This window comes from Nerophis ophidion, linkage group LG24 (assembly GCF_033978795.1).
Source record: "Nerophis ophidion isolate RoL-2023_Sa linkage group LG24, RoL_Noph_v1.0, whole genome shotgun sequence".
Lineage (NCBI taxonomy): Eukaryota > Metazoa > Chordata > Actinopteri > Syngnathiformes > Syngnathidae > Nerophis > Nerophis ophidion.
This window is the reverse complement of record NC_084634.1, coordinates 4,295,703-4,308,494: the sequence shown is the minus strand read 5'-3', so window position 1 is coordinate 4,308,494 and position 12,792 is coordinate 4,295,703. Positions and strand designations below refer to the sequence as shown.

Genomic DNA, 12,792 nt, shown 5'->3' with positions numbered 1-12,792 from the left:
GTGTAGTAGACCAAAGTATTCATTAAGTACCACTATAATGACAACATTAAAATACAGTATTGTAGTAGACCTAAGTATTCATTAAGTACCACCATAATGACAACATTAAAATACAGTAGTGTAGTAGACCTAAGTATTCATTAAGTACCACCATAATGAGCAACATTAAAATAGAGTAGTGTTGTAGACCTAAGTAGTCATTAATTACCACAATAATGAGCAACATTAAAATACAGTAGTGTAGTAGACCTAAGTATTCATTAAGTACCACCATAATGACAACATTAAAATACAGTAAAGTAGTATACCTAAGTATTCATCAAGTACCACAATAATAACATTAAAACACAGTGGTGTAGTAGACCCAAATATTCGTTAAGTACCACCATAATGACAATATTAAAATACAGTAGTGTAGTAGACGTAAGTATTCATTAAATACCACGATAACATTAAAATACAGTAATGTAGTAAACCCAAGTATTCATTAAGTACCACCATAATGACAACATTGAAAACAGTAGTGTAGTAGACCTAAGTATTCATTAAGTACCACCATAATGACAAGATTAAATTACAGTAGTGTAGTAGACCTAAGTATTCATTAAGTATCACCATGATGACAACATTAAAATACAGTAGTGTAGTAGACCTAAGTATTCATTAAGTACCACCATGATGACATCGTTAAAATACAGTAGTGTAGTAGACCAAAGTATACAATAAGTACCACCATGATAACATTAAAATACAGTAGTGTAGTAGACCTAAGTATTCATTAAATACCACCATGACAACATTAAAATACAGTAGTGTAGTAAACCCAAGTATTTGTTAAGTACCACCATAATGACGACATTAAAATACAGTAGTGTAGTAGACCTAAGTATTCATTAAGTAACACCATAATGACAACATCAAAATACAGTAGTGTAGTAGACCTAAGTATTCATTAAGTACCACCATAATGACAACATTAAAATACAGGAGTGTAGTAGACCTAAGTATTCATTAAGTACCACCATAATGACAACATCAATATACAGTAGTGTAGTAGACCTAAGTATTCATTAAGTACCACCATAATGACAACATTAAAATACAGGAGTGTAGTAGACCTAAGTATTCAGTAAGTACCACCATAATGACAGCATTAAAATACAGTAGTGTAGTAGACCTAAGTATTCATTAAGTACCACCATAATGACAACATTAAAATACAGGAGTGTAGTAGACCTAGGTATTCATTAAGTACCACCAGAATGACAACATTAAAATACAGTAGTGTAGTAGACCTAAGTATTCATTAAGTACCACCATAATGACAACATTAAAATACAGTAGTGTAGTAGACCCAAGTATTTGTTAAGTACCACCATAATGACGACATTAAAATACAGTAGTGTAGTAGACCTAAGTATTCATTAAGTACCACCATAATGACAACATTAAAATACAGTAGTGTAGTAGACGTAAGTATTCATTAAATACCACGATAACATTAAAATACAGTAATGTAGTAAACCCAAGTATTCATTAAGTACCACCATAATGACAACATTGAAAACAGTAGTGTAGTAGACCTAAGTATTCATTAAGTACCACCATGATGACAACATTAAAATACAGTAGTGTAGTAGACCTAAGTATTCATTAAGTACCACCATGATGACAACATTAAAATACAGTAGTGTAGTAGACCTAAGTATTCATTAAGTACCACCATGATGACAACATTAAAATACAGTAGTGTAGTAGACCTAAGTATTCATTAAGTACCACCATGATGACATCGTTAAAATACAGTAGTGTAGTAAACCCAAGTGTTCATTAAGTACCACCATACTGACAATATTAAAATACAGTAGTGTAGTAGACCTAAGTATTCATTAAATACCACCATGACAACATTAAAATACAGTAGTGTAGTAAACCCAAGTGTTCATTAAGTACCACCATAATGACAACATTAAACATAATGACAACATTAATTTACAGTAGTGTAGTCGACCTAAGTATTCATTAAGTACCACCATAATGACAGCCTTAAAATACAGTAGTGTAGTAGACCTAAGTATTCATTAAGTACCACCATGACAACATCAAAATACAGTAGTGTAGTAGACCTAAGTATTCGTTAAGTACCATCATAATGACAACATTAAAATACAGTAGTGTAGTAGACCTAATTATTCATTAAGTACCACCATAATGACAACATTAAAATACAGTAAAGTAGTATACCTAAGTATTCATCAAGTACCACAATAATAACATTAAAACACAGTGGTGTAGTAGACCCAAATATTCGTTACGTACCACCATAATGACAATATTAAAATACAGTAGTGTAGTAGACGTAAGTATTCATTAAATACCACGATAACATTAAAATACAGTAATGTAGTAAACCCAAGTATTCATTAAGTACCACCATAATGACAACATTGAAAACAGTAGTGTAGTAGACCTAAGTATTCATTAAGTACCACCATAATGACAATATTAAATTACAGTAGTGTAGTAGACCTAAGTATTCATTAAGTACCACCATGATGACAACATTAAAATACAGTAGTGTAGTAGACCTAAGTATTCATTAAGTACCACCATGATGACATCGTTAAAATACAGTAGTGTAGTAAACCCAAGTGTTCATTAAGTACCACCATACTGACAATATTAAAATACAGTAGTGTAGTAGACCTAAGTATTCATTAAATACCACCATGACAACATTAAAATACAGTAGTGTAGTAAACCCAAGTGTTCATTAAGTACCACCATAATGACAACATTAAACATAATGACAACATTAATTTACAGTAGTGTAGTCGACCTAAGTATTCATTAAGTACCACCATAATGACAGCCTTAAAATACAGTAGTGTAGTAGACCTAAGTATTCATTAAGTACCACCATGACAACATCAAAATACAGTAGTGTAGTAGACCTAAGTATTCGTTAAGTACCATCATAATGACAACATTAAAATACAGTAGTGTAGTAGACCTAATTATTCATTAAGTACCACCATAATGACAACATTAAAATACAGTAAAGTAGTATACCTAAGTATTCATCAAGTACCACAATAATAACATTAAAACACAGTGGTGTAGTAGACCCAAATATTCGTTACGTACCACCATAATGACAATATTAAAATACAGTAGTGTAGTAGACGTAAGTATTCATTAAATACCACGATAACATTAAAATACAGTAATGTAGTAAACCCAAGTATTCATTAAGTACCACCATAATGACAACATTGAAAACAGTAGTGTAGTAGACCTAAGTATTCATTAAGTACCACCATAATGACAATATTAAATTACAGTAGTGTAGTAGACCTAAGTATTCATTAAGTACCACCATGATGACAACATTAAAATACAGTAGTGTAGTAGACCTAAGTATTCATTAAGTACCACCATGATGACAACATTAAAATACAGTAGTGTAGTAGACCTAAGTATTCATTAAGTACCACCATGATGACATCGTTAAAATACAGTAGTGTAGTAGACCAAAGTATACAATAAGTACCACCATGATAACATTAAAATACAGTAGTGTAGTAAACCCAAGTGTTCATTAAGTACATCCATACTGACAATATTAAAATACAGTAGTGTAGTAGACCTAAGTATTCATTAAATACCACCATGACAACATTAAAATACAGTAGTGTAGTAAACCCAAGTGTTCATTAAGTACCACCATAATGACAACATTAAAATACAGTAGTGTAGTAGACCTAAGTATTCATTAAGTAACACCATAATGACAACATCAAAATACAGTAGTGTAGTAGACCTAAGTATTCATTAAGTACCACCATAATGACAACATTAAAATACAGGAGTGTAGTAGACCTAAGTATTCATTAAGTACCACCATAATGACAACATCAAAATACAGTAGTGTAGTAGACCTAAGTATTCATTAAGTACCACCATAATGACAACATTAAAATACAGGAGTGTAGTAGACCTAAGTATTCAGTAAGTACCACCATAATGACAGCATTAAAATACAGTAGTGTAGTAGACCTAAGTATTCATTAAGTACCACCATAATGACAACATTAAAATACAGGAGTGTAGTAGACCTAGGTATTCATTAAGTACCACCATAATGACAACATCAAAATACAGTAGTGTAGTAGACCTAAGTATTCATTAAGTACCACCATGATGACAACATTAAAATACAGGAGTGTAGTAGACCTAAGTATTCATTAAGTACCACCATAATGACAACATCAAAATACAGTAGTGTAGTAGACCTAAGTATTCATTAAGTACCACCATAATGACAACATCAAAATACAGTAGTGTAGTAGACCTAAGTATTCATTAAGTACCACCATGATGACAACATTAAAATACAGGAGTGTAGTAGACCTAAGTATTCAGTAAGCACCACCATAATAACGACATTAAAATACAGGAGTGTAGTAGACCTAAGTATTCATTAAGTACCACCATAATGACAACATTAAAATACAGGAGTGTAGTAGACCTAAGTATTCATTAAGTACCACCATAATGACAACATTAAACATAATGACAACATTAATTTACAGTAGTGTAGTAGACCTAAGTATTCATTAAGTACCACCATAATGACAACATTAAAATACAGTAGTGTAGTAGACCCAAGTATTTGTTAAGTACCACCATAATGACGACATTAAAATACAGTAGTGTAGTAGACCTAAGTATTCATTAAGTACCACCATAATGACAACATTAAAATACAGTAGTGTAGTAGACCTAAGTATTCATTAAGTACCACCAGAATGACAACATTAAAATACAGTAGTGTAGTAGACCTAAGTATTCATTAAGTACCACCATAATGACAACATTAAAATACAGTAGTGTAGTGGACCCAAGTATTTGTTAAGTACCACCATAATGACGACATTAAAATACAGTAGTGTAGTAGACCTAAGTATTCATTAAGTACCACCATAATGACAACATTAAAATACAGTAGTGTAGTAGACGTAAGTATTCATTAAATACCACGATAACATTAAAATACAGTAATGTAGTAAACCCAAGTATTCATTAAGTACCACCATAATGACAACATTGAAAACAGTAGTGTAGTAGACCTAAGTATTCATTAAGTACCACCATGATGACAACATTAAAATACAGTAGTGTAGTAGACCTAAGTATTCATTAAGTACCACCATGATGACAACATTAAAATACAGTAGTGTAGTAGACCTAAGTATTCATTAAGTACCACCATGATGACAACATTAAAATACAGTAGTGTAGTAGACCTAAGTATTCATTAAGTACCACCATGATGACATCGTTAAAATACAGTAGTGTAGTAAACCCAAGTGTTCATTAAGTACCACCATACTGACAATATTAAAATACAGTAGTGTAGTAGACCTAAGTATTCATTAAATACCACCATGACAACATTAAAATACAGTAGTGTAGTCGACCTAAGTATTCATTAAGTACCACCATAATGACAACATCAAAATACAGTAGTGTAGTAGACCTAAGTATTCATTAAGTACCACCATAATGACAACATTAAAATACAGGAGTGTAGTAGACCTAAGTATTCATTAAGTACCACCATAATGACAACATTGAAATACAGTAGTGTAGTGGACCTAAGTATTAATTAAGTACCACCATAATGACAACATTGAAATACAGTAGTGTAGTAGACCTAAGTATTCATTAAGTACCAGCATAATGACAACAATAAAATACAGTAGTGTAGGACACCTAAGTATTCATTAAGTACCACAATAATGACAACATCAAAATACAGTAGTGTAGTAGACCTAAGTATACACACTATCATTTAAGGTTGTACAGTATAGTACTGCACTACTAATTAATCATATTCAGTAGTATACCGCCTCTAAAAAGTACCTGTTCCCGCCCGCCCCCTTTTGTAACGGTCATGTTCGGCAGCACACACACACACACACACACACACACACACACACACACACACACACACACACACACACACACACACACACACACACACACACACACACACACACACACACACACACACACACACACACACACACACACACACACACACACACACACACACACACACACACACACAAGCAGACACAGTGTGGAGACAGAAAAGGGAGAATGGACACATTTTGGTGTAAAAAGTAAAGATAAAGGTGAAGTTATAACACTGAAACACCCTCAAGAAGCTACTTCTAAATCACTAATCCTCGCCTCCATGGCGACAAATAAAGTTTCTTACAAGTATCACTATCACTGGAGGATGAGGAATAGCCAAACATGTTTCACTACACACCGTAGCTCACCGGCGTCACAATGTAAACAAACGCCATGGGTGGATATACACCCGATATCCACTGTAATGATACCAAATACAAGAGCGTATCTAGTTGATACTACTATGATTACATCGATATTTTTTGCATCACAAAATCTTTTTTTTTGTTAAATTCACAAGAAATATGTCCTGGACACATGATGAGGACTTTGAATATGACCAGCGTACGATCCTGTAACTACTTGGTATCGGATCGATACCTAAATATGTGGTATCATCCAAAACTAATGTTATAGTATCAAAGAAGAGTAGAATAAGTGACTATTACATTTTGACAGAAGAGTAGATAGTTCATGTTAAAAGAAAAAAATAAGCAGATATTAACAGTAAATTAACAAGTTAATTAATAATACATTTTTACAGTTTGTCCCTCATAATGTTGACAAAATAATAGGTGTAAAAATGACACAATATGTTACTGCATATGTCAGCAGACTAATTAGGAGTCTTTTTTTTTGTTATACCTACTACTAAAAGACAAGTTGTCTAGTATGTTCAATATTTTATTTAAGGACTAAATTGCAGTAAGAAACAACTCAACTCAATTATTAGATGAAGAGTCAACACTGCCGACTAGCGGCCAAAATACAGAACTGCGTGGGGAAAGAGTTCAATAAAAGCACATTTACAGTATTAAACATACCTGAGAATGAAGTAATAAAACAACAGATAAAGTCCTTTTCTGTGACTCCTTGTAGCGCTCTTCTTCTTACACCTGAAAGAAAGAAAACACATTTTACCAACAGGAAGTGGTGGTCACGTGATATGAAAGGGAAAAAAAATTTTTACCAACAGGACTGTTTATAAATTATGCAGTTTGTAAATAAATGTTCATAAAATTCAAAAAACAAAAAATTAAAATTAAAATGAAATAAATAAAACATTTTTTATCAACAGGACTGTTTGTCAATGTTGCAATTTATAAATAAAGGTTAATAAAAAAATAAAAAAAAATACACATTTTTAAAAATTTAAATTAAAAAAGGACGTTGTAGTCACGTGACATGTAAGAAATAAAATATATTTTTTACCAACAGGACTGTTTGTAAATGTTGCAATTTATAAATAAAGGTTTATGAAATTTTAAAAATTAGTAAAAATGTTTTAAATTAAAATTAAAAAAGGACGTTGTAGTTTTGTGACATGAAAGAAATAAAAGTTTTTACCAACAGGACTGTTTGTAAATGTTGCAATTTATAAATAAAGGTTTATAAAATTAAAATAATATAAACAATAAAAATTCAAATGAAAAAAGGAGGTTGTAGTCACGTGACATGAAATAAATCAAATATATTTTTTACCAACAAGACTGTTTGTAAATGTTGCAATTTATAAATAAAGGTTTATAAAATAAAAAAAATAAATACACATTTTTAAAAATTAAAATTAAAAAAGGATATTGTAGTCACGTGACATGAAAGAAATAAAATATATTTTTTTACCAACAGAACTGTTTGTAAATGTTGCAATTGATAAATAAAGGTTTATAAAATTTAAAAAAATAAATACAATAAATATTAAAATTTAAAAAACCATGTTGTAGTCACGTGACATGAAAGAAATAATACATGTTTTACCAACAGGACTGTTTGTAAATGTTGCAATTGATAAATAAAGGTTTATAAAATTTAAAAAAATAAATACAATAAATATTAAAATTTAAAAAACCATGTTGTAGTCACGTGACATGAAAGAAATAATACATGTTTTACCAACAGGACTGTTTGTAAATGTTGCAATTTATAAAATAAAATAAAAAAATAAATAAAAACAATAAAAATTCAAATTAAAAAAGGACGTTGTAGTCAAGTGACATGAAGGAAATAAAATATATTTTTTACCAACAGGACTGTTTGTAAATGTTGCAATTTATAAATAAAGGTTTATAAAAGTAATAAAACTAACAAAAAAAACAATAAAAATAAACATTAAAAAAGGACGTTGTAGTCACGTGACATGTAAGAAATATAATATATTTTTCACCAACAGGACTGTTTGTAAATGTTGCAATTTATAAATAAAGGTTTATAAAATAAATAAAATAAATACACATTTTTAAAATTTTAATTAAAAATGGACGTTGTAGTCACGTGACATGAGAGGAATAAAATTATTTTTTTACCAACAGGACTGTTTGTAAAAGTTGCAATTTATGAATGAAGGTTTATAAAATAAAATAAAAATTAAAAAAATTAAAATAGGACGTTGTAGTCACGTGACATGAAAGAAATAAAACATATTTTTTTACCAACAGGACTGTTTGTACATGTTGCAATTTATGAATAAAGGTTTATAAAATTTAAAAAAAACAGAAATTAAAAACAAAAATTAAAATAAAAAAAGGATGTTGTAGTCACGTGACATGAAATAAATAAAATATATATTTTTACCAATAGGACTGTTTGTAAATGTTGCAATAATAAATAGAGGTTCATAAATTAGAAAAAAAAAAAAAAAATTAAAGGACGTTGTAATCACGTGACATGAAAGAGATGAGATATATATTTTTTTACCAACAGGACTGTATGTAAATGTTGCAATTTATAAATAAAGGTTTATCAAATGAAAATGAAAAAAAAAAATGTCATTAAAATAAAAAAGGACGTCTTAATCACGTTACATGAAAGATATACAATATATTTTTTTACCAACAGGAATGTTTGTAAATGTTGCAATTTACATAAATGCTTATAAAATAAAATAAAAATACAAAATTAAAATAATAAAAGGACGTTGTAGTCACGTGACATGAAAGAGGACTCTTCCAAACAAATCGCGCCAAAACTGTCAATCAAACTGAAGGCTTGTAGCGCACAAAACGGCGGTTAAAATAACACAAAAACACTTGATATCTCAAGGGTACATAAAAACAAAACAATATACGGCGGGAATTACAAACATAAAGCCTTCGTTTTGGGTTAGAAAAGCACACACAGCGAGACAACAATTAGGACACAACTTACCTCGGCGTCGCAAACAGGAAGTGAGGCGGAAAGGGAGGGGCTACAGAAGACAGAGGAAACTACGGAAGCCTGACGGTATGCCATAACAGGAAGGTGTCAAAATAAAATAACAGTTAATCACATAAAATATAGAACTTTATTCAAGATAAAATTCACACAAACACAATACTTCAATAACAAAATTTAAAAAAACATTCTGACATATTAATAAAGTGCATTTTTGCTTTTGATGTTTGATGACATTAAAACATATGAGCCCAAACTAGCCAATTAAGAACAATCAAAACACAACAATGGAGTTACAAGAAATTATCTAAATTCACAGATTTTTAGGGACCGAATTTCCCTTTGGGACTGAGGACCCTATTGTAATTCTAAGGTTTTATTATTATTATACCGCCGCCTCTTTGAGCTGTAATTTGACCCCCTTAACATGCTTCAAAACTCACTAAATTTAACACACACATCAGGACTGGCGAGAATTGCCATCTAATTAAAAAAAAAATGATAATAATTTAAAATTGCGCTCTAGCGCCCCCTAGGAAAAAACACAAACAAAACTGCTTGTAACGTCCGTTAAGAATGTCGTAGAGACATGAAACAAAAACCTCTATGTTGGTCTGACTTAGACCTAGATTTCATACACTGACATCCTTTAGCAAAAATCAACAGGAAGTTGGCAAACACCCCTTCAAAACAAAAGTTTCCTAAAAAAAATGTCATTTTAGCCTCTTTGAGCTGTAATTTGACCCCCTTAAAATGATTCAAAACTCACCAAACTGGACACACACATCAGGACCGGCGAAAATTGCGATCTAAGAAAAAAACAAACCCCAAAACTCAAAATTGCGCTCTAGCGCCCCCTAGGAATAAAACACAGACATAACTGCTCCAAAGAAGAAAACACAGACAAAACTACTTGTAACTTCCGGTAAGAATGTCGTAGAGACATGAAACAAAAACCTCTATGTAGGTCTCACTTAGACCTAAATTTCATTCATTGACATCCTTCAGCAAAAATCAACAGGAAGTTGGCAATTACCCATTCAAAACAAAAGTTTTGTAAAAACCCCTCACCTTTTTTCAAACATTATCTCCTCTGAGCCCATTTGTTGTGTCGGCTTCAAACTCGCACAGGAAAGAGATTGAACCCTTCTGATTCAAAGTTGCGCAAAAAGTTTTTCTAACTGCTCCGGTTTTTATTTTACGAGCCTTCAAAGAACTGATGCTGCTGCGCTGCTGCCGTCTCAAGAAGGCCGCTTAAAAGCAGGAAGCACCAGCGTGACCACACAATGCAGAGAAGGTAGGTAATGTGCAGGTAAAGATATGTTGACTGGGTGAAAGAAGGAGGCACCAGTTTGACTCCAGGATACAGAGAAGGTAGGTAATGTGCAGGTAAAGATATGTTGTCTGGGTGATGGCAGGAAGCACCAGCATGTATGGGTGACAGAAAGAAGCACCAGTGTGACCCCAGGATGCAGGGAAGGTAGGTAATGTGCAGGTAAAGATATGTTGAATGGGTAAAGGCAGGAAACACCAGCAAAAGTCGGTCCCGTCCATCGCTGCTTGCAGCTTTAATTTGTTATTGGGTTTTTTTTTTACTTGTAAGGCATTTCTGTGACTGGAAGGCAGAAGTGGACCGTAAGAGGTTCTCTTTGACTAGTTTGGTCTGAGCAGGTTGAGAGTTGAAGCGGACCTTATTTCCTTCACCAGATTCCGGTGTACCAGCGAGGAGGCTCGGTGGTCTGCAGAGCGGCAGCCGTCGGGACTTGTACCGCCGACCTCCAGAAAATGCCCCTGTCCATTACGGTGGCTCTGGACTCTGAGGTGAGCAGGACTTCATTTTCAAGCCATATTCAATTGAATATGCTACAAAGACAACATATTTGATGTTCAAAATGATAAACATTTTTTTTTCTGTGCAAATAATCATTAACTTTAGAATTTGATGCCAGCAACACTGAGGGATGGAAGGAAGTGTAGGTAAAGTCGCCAGGCTGACCACCTGGCAACTACAGGTTTAAATAATGGGCATGATTAGTGCAAACAGGTGTGAGACATGAGGACAGGGGCGTGACTAACGAGTTGCTATGGTAACAAAACAAACCAGGAAGTGCGAAAACAGGAACTGATTGTCCCAAAAAACAAAACCAAACATGAGAAAAACAAAACGTGATCCCATAGACGTGACATCTCTAAAACGAAGTACGACAATTGTGTAAATTAATTCGTCAGAAGGGCCGCTAGCCTCGAAGCGCTCCGAAATACCGCGCCCGTGTGTACAGGATGTAAACAGGATGTGACGTAGGGGGCCCCGCCCCTTCAAAATAACCCTTCCCCCATGTACGGGAAGTGATGTCATCAAAAGGGCTTCAAAAGTCAAGCAAAATGAGCGAACAAAGTCTTTGTACGCCGAGACCAAGAGCTATGCGAGTAAACCGAGGACGACGCAACTAGAGGCGTTCCTAAATCCAGGTCCCACTGTCATTTACAACGACATGCTGTTGTTGTCAACCTCCTGCAGGGCGGCGCCAAAGGTGAGGTGTACCTGGACGACGGCCACTCCTTCGCCTACCGCGACAAAAAGGAGTTCTGCCTGCGCTCCTTCCACATGCTCTCCGGACACCTGCGGAGCCGGTGAGTCCCGCTAAAAGCACCTGGGGCCCTCGCCCGGTTCTGTTCGTAGGTTGGTCACGCTCCCGTCTTCCAGGGCGGCCGGGGAGGAAGGGAACTTCGACCACCACACGACGGTGCAGTCGGTCACCGTCTTGGGGGTGAAGAGCAAGCCGTCCTCGGTGGTGGTGCACGTGCCAGGTGAGCGTCCCAACGGTACACGTGGCATGGTCTACCTAGCAGAACCCGCGCAGAACTCTGGCTGTGTCCACAGGGGCGGAGAGAAACCCGGCGGAGTTTGAGTACAACGAGGAGCGTCGCTCGCTCGCCCTTGACGGGTTGAAACTCTGCGTGGCGAAGGACTGGGACATAGAAATATGTTGATAGTAAAGCTGAGATAAATTTTAACTTGCTTACTTGATTAAAAGTAAACTGACAAAAAGCTTTTTGTGACCTTTTTCAAAGGATTTCCAGTTTGGGTCAATGAGTGTTCTGTTCTCGTGTCTGTGGTCCCTTCCAAGGTTTGTCACGGTTCCCACTGAGTTTTGTTTTTTTTGTCCGGATGTGGGATCAGATCCGAAGATGTCGTTGTGGTTTGCGCAGCCCTTTGGGGCATTTGTGATTAAGGACTATGTTCTCGCCCGGAAAAGGGTAGAGTGCCATCGCCGGGTTGGGGAAGAGATCTTGCTCCAAGTGGAGGAGTTCAAGTACCTCGGAGTTTTGTTCACGAGTGAGGGAAAAGTAGATTGTGAGATCGACAGGCGGACCTGTGCGGCGTATTCAGTGATGCGGACTCTGCGTCGATCTGATTCACCAGTCTATCCACGTTCC

The 12,792-nt window shown here is 34.4% G+C and overlaps 1 protein-coding gene across 1 annotated transcript in view; it reads left to right on the top strand.

Annotated features, from left to right (window-relative positions):
• Positions 1–12,345, top strand: part of ganc (glucosidase, alpha; neutral C) — a 75,794-nt gene extending 63,449 nt beyond the window's left edge. Inside the window, exons 22-25 of the mRNA XM_061886898.1 lie at positions 11,062–11,175; positions 11,873–11,985; positions 12,059–12,162; positions 12,236–12,345. Coding sequence (XP_061742882.1) covers positions 11,062–11,175; positions 11,873–11,985; positions 12,059–12,162; positions 12,236–12,345 — 441 coding nt within the window. The remainder of the gene's footprint in view (positions 1–11,061; positions 11,176–11,872; positions 11,986–12,058; positions 12,163–12,235) is intronic.
• The last annotated feature ends 447 nt before the right edge of the window (positions 12,346–12,792 follow it).